This window comes from Amia ocellicauda, chromosome 9, assembly GCF_036373705.1.
Source record: "Amia ocellicauda isolate fAmiCal2 chromosome 9, fAmiCal2.hap1, whole genome shotgun sequence".
Classification (NCBI taxonomy): domain Eukaryota; kingdom Metazoa; phylum Chordata; class Actinopteri; order Amiiformes; family Amiidae; genus Amia; species Amia ocellicauda.
In genome coordinates, this window is record NC_089858.1 from 35,721,206 (window position 1) to 35,737,890 (window position 16,685).

At 49.7% G+C, this 16,685-nt stretch overlaps 2 protein-coding genes across 3 annotated transcripts; both read left to right on the forward strand.

Annotated features, from left to right (window-relative positions):
- Positions 1 to 1,083: 1,083 nt before the first annotated feature.
- On the forward strand, positions 1,084 to 7,623 carry LOC136759333 (pituitary homeobox 3). 2 transcript variants are annotated; one of them, XM_066714270.1, is made up of 3 exons: positions 1,084 to 1,443; positions 5,775 to 6,046; positions 6,210 to 7,623. In XM_066714270.1, exons 1-3 carry the CDS (start codon positions 1,374 to 1,376, stop codon positions 6,651 to 6,653), a joined length of 786 nt encoding a protein of 261 aa, XP_066570367.1. In that variant the 5' UTR covers positions 1,084 to 1,373; the 3' UTR covers positions 6,654 to 7,623. The 2 variants fall into 2 exon arrangements, with proteins under 2 accessions (XP_066570367.1, XP_066570366.1); XM_066714269.1 differs by lacking the exon at positions 1,084 to 1,443 and having other exon boundaries at positions 3,971 to 6,046.
- Positions 7,624 to 8,034: 411 nt separating this feature from the next.
- LOC136759335 (protein transport protein Sec24C) lies at positions 8,035 to 16,675 on the forward strand. The gene is made up of 21 exons (XM_066714273.1): positions 8,035 to 8,510; positions 10,035 to 10,424; positions 10,660 to 10,745; positions 11,037 to 11,099; positions 11,287 to 11,398; positions 11,634 to 11,761; positions 11,902 to 12,046; positions 12,161 to 12,276; positions 12,383 to 12,489; positions 12,786 to 12,977; positions 13,316 to 13,409; positions 13,492 to 13,602; positions 13,724 to 13,891; positions 13,971 to 14,067; positions 14,148 to 14,296; positions 14,485 to 14,623; positions 15,003 to 15,124; positions 15,455 to 15,634; positions 15,739 to 15,918; positions 16,108 to 16,197; positions 16,315 to 16,675. The coding sequence occupies exons 2-21, from the start codon at positions 10,043 to 10,045 to the stop codon at positions 16,453 to 16,455; spliced, it is 2,802 nt and encodes a 933-aa protein (XP_066570370.1). The 5' UTR covers positions 8,035 to 8,510; positions 10,035 to 10,042; the 3' UTR covers positions 16,456 to 16,675.
- The last annotated feature ends 10 nt before the right edge of the window (positions 16,676 to 16,685 follow it).

Below are 16,685 nucleotides of genomic sequence, written 5' to 3' on the forward strand. Positions count from 1 at the left end.
TCTGCTTCATGTCTCAGGCCTGCTGTGCCCAGTGAGGGATGCCATGGATGCAGGTGTCTAGAGATCTGGGCAGATTGGTTGGGGACCTCCGGTTGGGGAGGTTAAAGCCGAGGCTGCCGAGTCTCTGCTCCCGGGGACTGGAGCAGAAGAGTAGGCAGGGTGTGGAGGTGACGATGTGGCAGAATGCCCTGGCTGTGCCACACCCGGCGCGCGCACACACACACACACACACACACACTCTCTCTCTCTCTCACACACACACTCCCCTGTCTCCCCTGTACCTCTCTGTTAAAGCACAGACACTTCAGATGAAAGAGTTCTGTCCATGAAGTTCTGCTTTTGATGAACACAACTGTTAGAGGCATGCAAGGACCTGTACAGTTACATGGTGTGTTGACAATGGGTTTACAATTAATTACACATGAATTCAAGTTAATGTATACATACAGACAACAAACCAACCATGATTTTGAGGGAAAAACAAAACGTTCCCTTTATAATAAATCGATCTGAACGGCCGTGCTTCTATGTCTATGACAGACATTTTCCACACATTTTGTGGGTGTGGAAACCTTATTTCTCAGAGTCCTGACAGTGGCCTGCGTGCGAGAGGGAGAGGGGGCAGAGCCCTGAATAAAATAATCAAATTATCAAATTATAATAAAAGAAGAACTACAAAATATGAACACTGTATGGGATCATATCTGTGGTGAAATTGATTGAGGATTCAAAGACGCAAAACGATGGTCTGACAGATATGTATGTGATATAATCTAGAGAAGTACATTATTGTGACAGTCTCCGCATGTATATCTAGAAAGATCTGTGACTATCATGTTCATGTTTTTTTTTTTTAAATAAGGATGTGAATTGATTTTATGACTAAGCAGTGTTATATCAACATCGATATAATAATGACGGGTCTACCTGCAACTCTTAGGGAAGGTGACGTGACGGCCCAGTAGCACAGGGTGTTCCCTCTCTCTCCACCCAATCAGGCGCCTGACATTCCAGTTTGGCGGAGCATCAATCACAGCGCAGCCGCACAGCCCCGCCCATCCCGTCCGCACCTTCTCTCAGAGCTGCGGCCACAGCCGGACAGGGTGCCAGATCCCCGGTGCTCTGGGACGTGATATTACAGCAGCTTGGCACTTTTGGACGTGTTCAGACATACTTTGAAAAACTATTCTTATTGCATTGAGATTGCATTGTCAGTGTGTTATTATCCATTAGCTATAGAGGGAGTGGACGTCGCCCCCTCGTGTGTATGGTCACACTGTAGAGGACCACACACACACACACACACACACACACACTGCATTGCACACTGCTTCTCACGGGTTTACATCCGCGCCAGCTACCGTTGTCTCGCCATGGCAGAAGTGGGGCTGCCCGAGAGTGCCAGTCTGGACCTCAGAGACCTGCCCGGGATCCCCAGCGCAGGTAAGAGCTGGACCAGGGACGGGGCGCTGCTGTGTTAACCTGCGAGGGCATGTGATGGAGACTCAGATATTATTATTATTATTATTATTATTATGGTGGTTGTTTTTCCGTTTCTTCTTGCATTCGGAAACTCTGCGAACTTACAAAGCACTGTAAGAAAGTCACCAACAATCTGGGATTATGCCAACGAAATTATTTCAATGTATTATCATAATAGTTATCATTATTATTACTTATTTGAGGATGATGGTGATGATTTATTATGATGTGTCAAGTGTCTGTTGTCTGCGCTCCCGACTTCAGCCCCATTCTGCGACAATACTAACCGCACGGACGGGTGATCGTTCATTCATTCATCTGAATGAATCGTGTGGCTGTCAGCACACTTCTATATTACATGCTTTATAGAATAATATATTCCTGCGTTTCTTAAATCTCTCAATTTACTTATTTATTTGAAAGAGTTTGTATCCTGGGGCTAAACTCATCCATATGATGAACACACACATGCTGTAAAAGAGCTGCCGTAGCTCCTTAGGTCGTTGTTGGTAAGTAAGTAAGTTCTCAATTCTGGATAAGTGGCGGTAAAAGACGGACGGACACGGTCACACTCACACACTCACACACACAGACAGACGGACACGGTCACACTCACACACTCACACACACAGACAGACGGACACGGTCACACTCACACACTCACACACACAGACAGACGGACACGGTCACACTCACACACTCACACACACAGACAGACGGACACGGTCACACTCACACACTCACACACACAGACAGACGGACACGGTCACACTCACACACTCACACACACAGACAGACGGACACGGTCACACTCACACACTCACACACACAGACAGACGGACACGGTCACACTCACACTCACACACACAGACAGACGGACGGACACAATGAAGTGTGGTGTGGTGTATGGCACCCATGTGCGCCAGCTCTGTTTATCGTGCGTGTTTGTTCTGTGGGTGGGATCGCTTTAAATAGGTCGCGCTACAATAGTGGAGATGCTGCTGGTCACGATTTGTGAGTTGTTGAACAAGTCCGACTTGAATTTTGGGCTGCATTTTTCTCTCCTCTCTCTCTCTCTCTCTCTCTCTCTCTCTCTCTCTCTCTCTCTCTCTCTCTCTCACACACACACACACACACACACACATACCTTTATTACCTTAATTACCGAAAGATTTCAGAGATACAAGCGTGCGGGTCTCTGGTCATCTATTAGGGTGATACTCAAACCTAATGATTATTATGATTATTCTAACGACAAGTCAATATCTCCTAAGACAATGCAATAATGTTGTTATTAGTAGGCTACTGTTAATATAATTGTTGTTAGTATTAGACTTAGAATAAGAGCACAGCTTACCATCTATAATAATAATAATAATAATAATAATAATAATAATAATAATAATACAGTGCACAGTAATGAGAGGCGAACGACTGAACACAGTAACGACGTTGAGCAACTGCTACCTGGAGAAGCTGGGGGTTGATTGTGTTGCGGGCCTACTCTTGAACCCGCAGGAACAGTGGGGTAGCCTATTCAACATGCTTGGCCAACATTATCACCAATTGACCAGGCCTATAGAACACCAGTATAATGAATTAATTGATCAATGCAATCCATTATTTATGAATTAATCCTTTCAATTCATGTAGGAGAACCGTACTTTTTCTTTTGTCACTATTGAAGGGGTCGGGTTGAGGATAAATTTAATGAACAGAGGTGAGGTATATGAGCGTTATTATATTGCTCGTGTGTTTTGTAAGTCGTGCTGGATAAGGGCGTCTGCCAAGAAATAAATAATAATACAAATAATAATTAAACAATGAAAGCAATTTTGAGTATTGTCCACACACACTGCGCTGGCACTATGGGCAGCGGTAGAGAACTCGAAATCCAGCACACGACACTTACTGTGACTGTACTGTGACGTTATCATGGGCATTATAAAGTTTATAGGACGACGTGAAGACGGGTCAATATACAAAGTAGGTATGTTTCCTATCTAACACGCAGGCTATATCGATATTCAGCGGAAGAACTTACAATATTCTAACCAGTACTAAATAAATCAGAAAATAGCACCAAACAATTTAGTCATGCCTGAGTATTTTTAAGACTTTTCAGATTGTCCACATTTTACTTAATTTCCCACGCATATAGTAGGCTATGTGAAATACAAAGATGTGCAGAACTTGTAATTTTTAGATATCCCAGCGTTTCGGTACACCGGTAAATACATTCGCTTAATACAAATGTATACAACTTTGCACAACTTTTTATTTATTTTATTTTTATTACATTTGACACCCAAACTGCGATCTGTAAGAACCGAGCGATATTCAAACACTTATTTAAGAAGTCTCTGCAGACAGTTCTTACAAAACGGTGGGCAATATTAATTTCACTTCTCAATAACACATAACACTAAATTATATAATAATAATAATAATAATAATAATAATAATAATAATAATAATAATAATAATAGCCTAATTATAAAAAAATAGATAATAATTTTACCTTACTGTGATCAAAACATTTGTAATTTTCTGCTTCTTATTTTATTTATTATTGGTCCACTATTAAAATGGACCATGATCACATGCAGAAGGATCGTAAATAAACAAAGTAAATAAAGGTGCTCCGACCGCAGAGCGCGTCTCATTTGTCCCGGCCGCTCGCAGGCAGGTGAGCACACCTGGAGACGGCACAGCCAGGGCCTGCAATTGCAATGTGCGGGCCTGTCTTCCATCCTTTGTTTAATTTGCTGCTCCCTCATTATCCCCCAACACAATATGGTGATTTAAGTGTATTGTGCTGCACCGCACACGTTGGAAGAATTCTGTTGAGGCCTATTTAATCCAACATAGTTTAGTTCTTAAACTTGTATATAGATCTTTATTGAGACCGACTAGCATAAGATAAGTAAATAATTGATTCAAATTATATACATATTATCCCAATTGTAAGTCAGTATATAGTGTCTGATTCTCAGTCTGGCGCTAGTGGGGGTGCTCTGAGATTTGGGCCAAAAAAGTATGAATCAGTCTAGTGACGGTTGTGAATATTTGGGTGTAATTTTCCGTAGGCGTGTGGAAACACGGAGCCCGGTACCAGTCTTCCTATTCGTGTTTTCTGGGGCTGTTTTTGAAACATCTTATATTTTCTCTATTTTATCAAACGGGATGTATTCGCTTGCTCTAACCCTTTATGTTCTGGGTCAAACTGAGTGCTTTATACGTCACCTCAAAAATATTTTACCTTAATGAGCAGCAAGTCACTTAACTATGAATATCATTATTACTTTATTTTTTATTCCACATATACCATATGTGTCTTATATTTATTGAATTGTTTTATTCATAAATCACACAATTTGCCAAAATGTTATGCTATAATGGAAATACTGTTTTATTTGCTTAATTTGTTTCTCGCATTTCACATCTGTTCCGGGTCAGATTGACTCATACAGTTAATTTCAAATCAAAAACGTCAAATGTGTATTTGCAAAAACAATACTTTATTTTTAGTCAAAGATTATTGCAAACATAACGTGAGCAAGAATACAATAAAAATGTGTAAAGGACTGTGCGTTTAGCAGGAGTTTTATTTCCAAAAGTAAGAACTCAAATTTGGTTCAGTTTTAACTTCTGTTTCGATTAATCACAGTTCGAAATGCAAGACCGATGAACTGGAAAAACTGATAAAGTGACAAATCTTTGGATTTAAAATTGCACGCTAAACTAATATACAATTACACATCATACCAATTATCATAAAAGCGAAAAATATAATAATCAGAATGTATTGTTTTCATTTGGTTTTTCATAACGACTAGGTGAATTGTTGAAAAATGTACGGACTTGTTCATGTGTTTTCACTTGTCTCTGTTGACGCTGGAGTCATCAATAGGCTATTATCATTTCATTTATGTGTTTAACGCATAAGTGCATAATAGGGATATGAAAAGTTACTGCTTACAGTCGAGCAAACCTGTTCCTCGGCCCCTGACCCCTCTCCCATCTGTACAATAAATAAAAAAACAAATACAAAAATGATAAGTCACCTTTGTAAGAAAACATAGCAATAAATACACAAATTATACAAAATAATCGTTGCCTCCTTCACCTCTCCTCTCGTTCCACCTGCCCCCCTTCTCTCTCCTTGTCTGCTCTGCCCCACTCCCTCTTTCCCCTGTCTCTCCCTATGCTCCATCTCTCACTCTCTTACATTTCCTCTCCTCCCCTCCCCCCTCCTCCTGTGTCTGCCTCTGCCACCCTCCTCCCCTCAGTGTACAGTGTGGGGGTGCAGCAGTCCTGCTCAGAGTCCAGCAGCAGTGAGGGGACGGTCAGCCCAACACCTCCCCTCCTCGCCACCCCGGCTGCCCCACCCCTGCATTCCCCCCCCCGGGGTCTGGACAGGAAGCAGCGGCGCCAGCGCACCCACTTCACCAGCCAGCAGCTGCAGGAGCTGGAGTCCACCTTCCTCAGGAACCGCTACCCTGACCTGGACACCCGGCAGGACATCGCCTCCTGGACCAGCCTGAGCGAGACACGCGTGAGGGTGAGCGGGAGGAAGAGAGGGAGGAGGAGGAGTGTGGTAGAGGGAGTGGGGGATCAAGTGTCTTCTTTCTTAAATTCTTATATTTGTACTCAATTATTATCCCCTCTCTCTCTCTCTCTCTCTCTCTCTCTCTCTCTCTCTGTCTCTCTGTCCCTCTCTCCAGGTGTGGTTCAAGAATCGCCGGGCGAAATGGCGCAAGAAAGAGCGCCACCTGCCTGCGGAGGTGTGCAAGAACGGTCCTGGGGCCCCAGTGGGGAGGCTGCTGAACCCCTACGAGGAGGTGTATATGGGATACCCCCCATACAGCAGCTGGGGCCCCAAATCACTGCCCCCCAAACCCAGCTACCCCTACTACAGCCCCATCAGCCACCTCTCCCTCGCCCGGCCGCCACCCCCCCACTCCCTGGATCCCCTGGGCAGCCCCCCCCAGGCCCCCTGCCCCCTATCCTCACCCTCCTGCTGCCCCCCCCAGCGCCCGCCCTTCCAGCTCAGAGACTCCGGCCTGACTGAACTCGGACTGCAGCCCAAACAGTCGGCCTCCCCATTCTCCTACTTTGGTCAACCCAGCCCGGGACACTGCAGCTACAACACAGACAGGCCTGTGTAAACAACCTCATCCTCCACAGCCTCCTTTCTCTCTCCTTCTCCCTGGTCCTTCCCCATCTCTATCACTCTATCTCTATCCCCCTCTCTCTCTGTGCCCTGATGCACAGCACATGGGCAGTGAGGTCTGCGCAGTCTGGGACAACAGTCCAGTCTACCCCACCTGACCTGCAGGAAGTTCAGGGGGGAAGGCATTGGAAGGTGCGCAGAGTTCCCACTGTGCCTGAGAGGGAGGACAGTGAGAGACTCTGAAAGCGCAGGCTGGAGAGTATACAAGAAGAACAAAAGCAGAACAGCACTGGAAGAGAAAAGAGCAAGAGGGAGGGAGGGAAGGTTGGCACAGGTTGAAAGAGAGGAGATGGGTGGGGAGGTTCTCTCTCTCTGGGCTTGGGTTGCTGCTCGTTTGCATTCCAAATCAGGGAGGGAAACAGAGTAAATGCGCAGCTCTGTCAATCACCCTGGAGAAAACGCAGCACTATAAACAGCACGAGCCACCGAGACTGTGGCTGTGTGAGAGTGAGTGAGAATGTGTGTAAGGTTGAGTGTGAGAGTGAAACAGTGAGTGAGAGAGTGTGTGTGTGTGAGATCATGAAGCTGCCCTGGAGACTGACTGACTGACTGACTGTCTATCCTTCTCCAGCGTGTTGAATACTTGAATGAACTTCCTCTGCTCCTCCTTCAAAATCTCCTGCCTGGGTCCCAGTGCCCGCCAACTCACCCACCTGCCTGTTGACTGTCTGGCCGCCGTTCTCTTACCCCCTCTGGCAGGGGATTGGCAATTGAATGTATTGAGGATAAACCCGATGAACAGGCAACTGATTTGGGTGACCGAAGAGTGTGTGGAGAGAGGAAGTGGGGGAATGGTGTTTTTATAGAATTATATATGTTGTTTTATTTGTTCCAATTAAACAACAAAAAAAAGTTTTGACAAATATTGCTAATAATAACAATAAAGAGAATGCAAACAAAGTAAATCATTGTGGAAGACTGGTCTCTCTCTCTTTTTTGTTACTGTTAAGAATTCAGTTGCTCTTAAGTCAATGTTCTTTATTTTTTAAGCATTTTATACACTACAGATTGCGGTAAATGCTGCTGTGAACATATAACCAGCGTGACAAACTATAGGAAAACTCAGGTGCTATTTCATCAGAAGAAAAGTTCCCCACCCACGCTGTCTGCACCCTGTACCAACCCCTCCTCAATTCAATAAAAAAGCTTTATTGGCATGACTAATTGACATCAATGTTGCCAAAGCATTGACAGACATTTCCAGTGTTCAGGAAAACGACAATAGGAACAATCAACACAGAACTTATGCTCTTAACATATACAGACATGTTGCATATAATTGTTGTATACACTGTAGCCATAGTGTCTCTCAGTGTGTGGAAGGCAGTGATGTATTGCACCGCTCTCTCTGCTGTCTGTGCGTCCTCCCCCAGCAGGATGACTGGTTTGTTCTCCCTGCTGGGTGAGTCCCTGGTGGCAGTGTATTTGCCTTTTGCATTGTATTCTCTCTCAGTTTGCCTTGCATCCATCCTCAACAGCATCTAATTGCGCCTGCCGTGAACACGCCGAGGACGCCGCTGCGTGTGACGTCATCAACAGCTGCTGGCCTGCGGAGCGGTCTTTGTACCGGTGTGTTAATAAAGACCGACACAGACAGCATTGGAACATGCTATAAGACTACGGAGAGAGAGAAGGGGAGAAAGAGAGCGGCCAGCACGGTGGTCAGTGACACAGCGGGACCCAGGGCAGAGGGCAGCGATGCTCCCAGCAGGAGGAGCCCGGGGTTGTGCGGGGAGCGGAGCGGCAGTGAGGCGGCACTGAGGCGGCAGTGAGGCCGGGTCTGGTCCGGGGGGTGAGTTTAATTCGGTTTCATTAGTGCAGTTTGTGATGGTCGAGCCTCGCAAGTATCAGTCAGACTGTCCCTACAAACGCCACCAAATTGAACGGACTTGGCGCGATAATAATAATCGTAATAATAATGTATTATGTGCTGTGTGTGGTGACAATACTGTGAAGTGTAGTGAGCTGTACTGTGCTACAAACAGACTTCTCTCCTACATTACACAGTGAATGATCACAACTGTATTTTGTATTAAAATATAATAAGTCTGTCTGTCCCCTGTCCCCTACGACACGCCACTGTCCCCTACAACAGGTTCCTGTCCCCCATGACTCTCTCCTGTCCACTACAACATGCCCTCCCCTACGACACGCCCCTGTCCCCTACAACAACATACCCCTGTCCCCTACAACAACACGCAACACGCCCCTGTCCCCTACAACAGGCTCCTGTCCCCCATGACGCGCTCCTGTCCCCTACAACACGCCCCTCCCCTACGACACATCCCTGTCCCCTACGACACGCCCATGTCCCATACGACACGCCCCTGTCCCCTACAACAACATACAACATGCCCCTGTCCCCTACAACAACACACAACACGCCCCTGTCCCTTACAACAGGCTCCTGTCCCCCATGACGCGCTCCTGTCCCCTACAACACGCCCCTCCCCTACAATGACACACCCATGTCCCTCACGACGCGCTCCTGTCCCCCACGACACACCCCTGTCCCCTACAACAGGCTCCTGTCCCCCACGACGTGCCCATGTCCCCTACAACATGCCCCTGTCCCCCACGACACGCTCCTGTCCCCTATGACACGCCCATGTCCCCTACAACACGCTCCTGTCCCCCACGACATGCCCGTCTCCCATGACACGCCATTGTCCTCCTGCTACACTATCAGACATTAACCTATACATACACCACTATTACTAACCTACATACTGTAGTATCTCTGCTTATGCAATATCATATTCTGACTGTACAGTATCACAGACATCTATTATTATTATTATTATTATTATTATTATTATTATTATCATTTATTGACTTGTATTGACTCTCCCTTAATGAAAGCACCTAAATTGGATACCCCTATTTACAACTATATAACCCCTCCTGAGGCAGTGACAGTTTAGGAGCCGGCCCATCCCTGTGTGAGTGAATGCGCACTGCTTCTAGAGATAAAATATGAATTTAGAGATACAGGTAGATTGTAAGAGCGTTTGACTGTGAGTTCTGGCAAATGCTGCTCGGCTGCGTATTGGGTGAATTTGAAGAGACGACAGTTGAGATCACTGATCTTTTTCCGTGAATCGTGAGAAGTGTCCAAGAACTGTGCAATAAAATAAAAGCGCTTCAATGAAACTTCCTCCCTTGCTCTCCGTGTAAGACATGTTTTAGTCCCCATGATAGTTTTCAGTCGTGTAATCTCTCCATGTATGATTTTCTTCAAAACGTTTTCATAACTTTCTTCAATAAACTATCCTGCACTTTCACCACACTTTTAATTCTCTTCTCTCTGTCCCAGCTGTGTCAATGCAGACCCGCGCTCCCTGTTGGAATCAGCAAATTGGTGCGCACCTCACCAGGGAGATGGACGTGCCCATGGCCAATCAGAGCTACAGGAGCTGTCAGCCCTGGCAGCATCCACAGGGCTACAGCGCCCGACCTCCTCCCATCCACCTGAATAACTCGCCTATTGTAGTCCACAGTGCTGCAGTTGCACCAACCTACTGTCCAATCAGAGGGGTGCCAACAGTCCCTGCACCTCTGAGTTTGGACCCCTCCCAGCACCTGTCTGCCCCACCTCCCCCGTCCTCTGGATCAGGGTTCGAGTGGCAGCAGCACTGGGGGGCCCCACCTCTCGCCCCACCCCCTCCATGCCCCAGCCTGTCAACATTACCCCCTATAGCCAACGGTAAGCCAACCAAAACCCCACCTCTCCCAGTTACTCATTATTCAATCAACCTCCCTAAGATTTGGATCCGAAAACAAACTCGCGCTCTCTCTCTCTCTCTCTCTCCCCCCTTCCCACACTCTTTCTGTGTGTCTGTGTGCATGTCTCTCCCTTCTCTTTCTCTCCTTCCGTCTTCGATTCTTTTTTTCCTCCCTCTTTCCCTCTATTGCTCCCTCTCTCTCGCTCTGTCTTCCAGGTGTAGTTGAGCCTTGGGAGTCGAGCCCTGACCAGTCTGGCCATAATGACACACGGCTGCCACTGGGGGGCGGCAGCACTAAGCAGGTGAAACTGATCATTTGACGCTCCAGGGCTGCTGTGGGGGGGTGGTGTGTCGTGTGAAGGGAGCGCTAAACCGCATCCTGTAATCTGCTGTACAGTCGGGTTACAGACCTTCAGTGCTCTGTGTCTCAGCTATCCCTGCGCCTTCATGCACCAGAGAGTTACAGCTCTGTGCTGAACTACAGAGGGGGGTAAAAACAGCGACCGCACTGCCATAACGATCCTCTCTCCCTTCCTCTCCAACTCCCCCTACTCTCTCCCTTTCTCCACTGTGTCTCTTTCTCTCTCTCTCAGGACTGCAGTGTTCAGAGCCCTGGCTCTCGTTACGGCCTGGACCCCCAGCTCATCCCCAGTGCGGTGAGTCTGTCCATTGGCCCTTCACCCCTTCTGACTCCCTTATCTTTGTCTGTGTTCTGTCCTCCACCATCCTATCTCTTACAGTCTGTCTCTCTCTCTCTCTACCAACACCTTTCTGCTGTCTGCCATTCCCTCCCTCGCTCCTTCTCTTAGACGGTGTATGATGTAGATCTCTGTCCCTCTGCAGGTGACGGTCATTGAGGAGGACAGGGCCCAGTGGGAGGGGCGGGTGTTTGTGTCAGACTCCAGTGGACAGCTGCCCCCCCTGTCCAGTACTGAGTGCACGGTGGAGGATGTAGGTACGGCAGCAGATGCCCCGGACCCTGGCACCCCTCCCCTCTCCTTCTTCTCCCTTTGCCTCTCCATCCCTCCTTCCTATAATTATAAGAACTATGGGTATAATAGTCATCACAATAAGAAATAAAAACGGGTTTTTCTCTGGATCTCAATGTCACCTTCTCATTTCCTCTCCTTTTTCTCTCCCCCCCCCCCTCTTTCTGTATCTCTCTCCTCTTCATGTTACGCTCTCTCCAGGCAGTGCCAGTCCCCGGTTTATCCGCTGCACCTCGTACTCTTTTCCCAGTGAAGGGGGGGCGGCCCAGCGCTGCCACCTGCCCCTGGGGGCCATCATCACCCCGCTCGCCCAGCCTGGGGCAGGAGAGGTCAGCTCCCTCCCCCTCTCTCTCTCTCTCGCTCACTGCCAGTGTGAGGGCTACAGCACTCTGTTCTCGTATCAGTGTCATGCGTTGCCCTGGCTACTTTGTTGTCCCTGCCCCCCAGCTGACTGTGCGTGTCTCCGCAGCGCCCCCTGGTGCAGGTGTCCCGCAGTGAGGAGGGCGCCTGTGTGCTGTGCTGCGGGGGGTGCGCCGCTCAAATGTGCCCCTCTTTCACCTGGCAGGACTGTGGACAGAGGTTCCACTGCCCTTTCTGCGGGCACGTCACTGAGGGTCAGTCCACTCTACAGGACTATAGCTGAAGACTCTCAGCCCTGGTCCTGAGGGTCTCACTGTCCTGCTGGAGCTGCCAATTAATGTCCTGCTGTCTCTGTCCCTGTCTGTCAGTGCCCTGGCAGTGCTACCAGCCCACGGCGCGGGGGAGAACGCGGCGCGTGGACGCTGAGCAGCGAGCGGAGCTCAGCCACGGCTCCTACGAAATTCTGGAAACGCAGGGACAACAGGCATGACGCATCCGACCCAGAGATCATACACACAATGCCTCTGTCTGTATTGTATTCATCTGTGTGCTTGTACTGACTGTGTGTGTGTGTCTGTCTGCAGCGGGAGTGTCCTGCTCTCCTATTGGCAGTGGATGTGTCCAGTCAGGCCGTGAGAGGAGGTCAGCTGACCCACATCTGTCAACAGCTCCGCTCTTTCCTCGACTCCCTGCAGAGGTATCACGTGCACACTACTCACACACTCCTCAAAAACCACACACAAACTGCACACAACCTACTCATACATGTCAGATACACTTGCACACAAGCACTGCACACTACTTAGACTTTGCACACACACAAAGCACACACTATTCTCACAGACTTCAAATACACTGTACATAAGCACATGGGCGCACGCACGCACGCACGCACGCACGCACGCACGCACGCACACCTGCTGTAGACCTATACCAAATTTGACAAGTACCAGGATTGCTTTTAACAAAGACTGCCCTTCTGATTGGTCGAAGGGACAGCGGCTCGGACCAGTCGCAACTGAGAGTGGGAGTAGTCACCTACCACAGCAGTCTTCACCTCTACAACCTTAACCCCGCCCTGTCTCGCCCCCACATGCTGGTTATCACGCAGACTGAGGAACTGGAGCTGCCGGTGTGGGAGGGTCTACTGGTCCCACTGAGAGACTGTAGGACAGCCATTGACAAGTGAGCACACATTGCCAGCCCTAATGCACAGTCTGTACATAAAGAGAGAGGTGACTGACAGCCCCAGCTGCCTTTGGGATGCGAGTTGGTAAATTATGTGAATTACGTTAATTAAGCAATTAACAGCTGTAGATTTTACAAGTCTATGAATCCCACATCTGCTCACGACCTGGGTGTGCTGCTTGATTGGTTCAATTAACTAATTGGGAGTTGAGATGGAAGGAACCCACCCTTGAGGCAGGCTTCCCGCCACTCCTGAGTGGCAGGCTGGTTCTGTGCCGTTGTCGCTATGTTGGCGTGTGGTGGTTGTGTAATTGCTGTGTGCACTGTGTGTGTAGGGTGCTGCAGCAGATCCCCAGTCTGTTCTCGGAGGCAGAGGACTCTCCGGCATCCCAGGAGCTGCCCGTGCACTACGGCCTCCACATCCTGAAGGTCAGCGCACACCCACACCCACACACACTCAGTACACAATACACAGTCTGCCTCCCCCTCACTCCCTCTAACCCAATTCCAGGTGGCTGGCTGTCCAGGGAAGGTGCTGTTTTTCCACACAGCGCCCCCCAGTGACGGGAGCCTGAACTGCAGCAGCGGCTCCTCTGGCTTCTTCAGCTCCAGCAAAGAGAAGGTGTGTGTGCGCCTGTGTGTTTGTGTCTGTCACTGTGTGTGTCAGTGAGTATCTTGTGTGGACAGTCCGTGTCTTTTGTGGTTTCAATGTCTCAATCTCTCTTTCTCTCTTCTCCCCACAGTCACTGTTCCAGCCCCCGGAGCACTGCGTCGCGTTGGCTCAGGAGTGTGTCGCTCAGGGCTGCAGCTTCCATCTCTTCCTGTTCTCCCAACAGGCAGTGGGAGGGGCCTGGCCAGGACACACCCCTTATTTGACTGGGGGTGGGGTGTATAGCTATGGCTGCTTGCAGGTGAGTTTCTGAAGGGGCCCAGCAGACAGAAGTCAAATAAGCCAAAGAAATTAACTCTGAAGGTTCTCTGTCTCTTCAGGGACAGGTGGACTCAGAGCAGTTCCACAGTGACCTAAGGAGGTGTGTGGACACAGAGACAGGCTACAGGGTGGAGATGCAAGTCTCTGTAAGCAAAGGTATTGGACCTACTGGTGGCTCAGAGGGAATGTGTGTCCCTGTGTGTGTCTGTGGGTCTCAATGTGTCCCTGTGTTGCAGGTCTGCGAGTGTCTGGGTGTTTTGGGGCGTTCACCCCCGGCCCTGACCCTGCCCACATCCGCCTAGCCACCATCGATTGGCACACGGCCCTCGCAGTGCAGTTCACACACCACAGCCCATTGGACGAGGAGAGGGGCGTGGTCATACAGGTGAGGGGGTGGCGGGCTGGTTCTCACTTTCCTGCAAATGTGTGAAAGGCTGAGCTGAAAGATCACTGGAAGCTAGAACATTTTGTGTGTGTGTGGGTGTTTCTGTGTTCCTGCATCTCTGTTTCCTTGTTCACATGTGTAATTCTGTGTGTGTTTCCCTTTGTGTCCCTGTATGTGTCGTGTGTCAGGTGGCCCTGTCCTACACGTCGTCTCTGGGGGAGAGGAGGACCCGTGTGCACAGCCTGAGCTTGCGCTGCTCTCGCCACCTGGTGGACACCTTCCGCAACTGCCAGGCCGAAACACTGCTCACCTTCTACTGCAAGAGAGGTCAGACCCTGCCCGGCTGTCCTCCCATCCTCTGGGAGCTGTCCTTTGTCTTTTTCCCTCTCTCTCCTCCTTCCTTCCCTGGAGTTAAGGGACTCATTGCCAATGTAGCCTTACTTTACTGTCGCTTTAATGCAGCGCTGACCAGTGTGTCCGTGTGTCTGTCCAACGTACTGTGCAGTGCTGACCAGTGTGTCCGTGTATCTGTCCAGCGTACTGTGCGGTGCTGACCAGTGTGTCCTTGTGTCTGTCCAGCGTACTGTGCGGTGCTGACCAGTGTGTCCTTGTGTCTGTCCAGCATACTGTGCAGTGCTGACCAGTGTCTGTGTGTTTGTCTAGCGTACTGTGCGGTGCTGACCAGTGTGTCCGTGTGTCTGTCCAGTGTACTGTGCAGTGCTGACCCGGCCCCTGCAGGACCTGAGGGACGAGCTGCTGACAGAGCTGACGGCCATGCTGACCTGCTACCGACAGCACTGCTCCACCACGGCCTTGACACATGGACAGGTGAGGGAGGGAGGGAAATGCAGTGAGACGTGATCCAGTGTTTCATGTATTGTATTAAAAATGATGCATTATTTTTGCCTTCAGTAATCGCTACCAATCTATTCCAAAACCATGGCTAAACTACTCACCATATCACGCTAAAACGACTATCGTGTGACCATCAGACCATTCTTACCTGCACCCACTAATGTCTTGACCTCAGTGTGAGTCTCGGCCCTGTGCTGCCCCAGGGTGTCCTGGACCCTGCAGTGGTGTGTGGGGCCGGAGAGGGGCTGCTGTGTGGCCATGGCCATCCCAGCCTGCGAGTGATGCTGTCTCTGCTGTGCACAGCTGGTCCTGCCCCAGGGCCTGAAGTCTCTGCCGGTAATGCTGAACAGTCTGCGCAGGAGCGAGGTCCTGCTGCCCGGCCTGCGTGGCTCCGTCCCTCTCCGCCTGCAGCTGCGCAGCCAGCTCGTCACCATGGATACCGCCAGCACTGCTGCCCACTTCTATCCCCAACTCCTCCCCCTGGTGAGACACGGCCCTCGCCCTGCAGAACCAGTCCAGTTAATTGAATCAATTAATGAGTTTGTTCCCCTCTGTCCGAATCTCCCTGTCCCTCCGTCTCCCTGCAGCACCAGTGTGAGGAGGCAGTGTGTGCGGTGCGCTGCTCCAGGCTCAGTCTGGAGGAGGAGGGGGTGTATCTGGCCCATGATGCCCTGGGCCTGGTGCTGTGGGTGGGCCACCATGCCCCCCCATCGTTCCTCTCCTGCCTGTTCAACACCCCCTCCTTTCCCGTGCTGCCCAGCGGAGAGGTGAGCGGGACAGTCCCTCCCAGGACACACAGCTGGGAGCGCTTTACACTATCTGTCTGTCTGTAGCCCTGTATCGCTCTGGTTGTCAGGGAAGAAATCACACAGACACTTATGTTGTTTACTGGCCACAGTTCCTCGCCCCTCTTTATTGATTGGGTTACTTTTCCTCCTCCTGTCTGTGTCCTGCAGTGCTGTCTGCCGGTGCTGGACAATGCCGTGTCTCAGCGAGTGAGGGGCCTCATCGACACCCTGCGCCGCCGCTCCGCGCACTCCCTCAGGGTGAGAAGCACCAACTGACACAAACTGCCTGCCTCTCTCTGTACCTGTCTATTTATATGCCTAATCTTACTGCTTGTCTCTCTGTATACTCACCTGCCTGTGTGTGTGTATGTCCAGTTGCAGGTGGTGAAGCAGGGGCAGGGCAGTGAGGAGGCTCTGCAGCGCCTCCTGGTGGAAGACAAGAGCCCTAACGGAGGGGCATCCTACCCCGACTTCCTGTACCACGTCCACGTCAGCTCTCTAAAGCTGCTCCCTTGAGCACAACGGTCTGTGTCCATCTGTCCCCAGTCTTGGTCTATGTCCCTGTCTCACTCTAGACTGTCTCTGTCCATCCACAACCTTGTCTCTCTCTTCCCACAGTCTGTCTGTCTGTCCAGTGCATGCCTGGCCCTCTCTCTCTCAGTAATGCATCTTGTTCAAACTCTCAGGCACTTCTCTCTCTCTTTCCAAGGCAATAAATACCATAACTTCAGACAGACCTGAGCCTC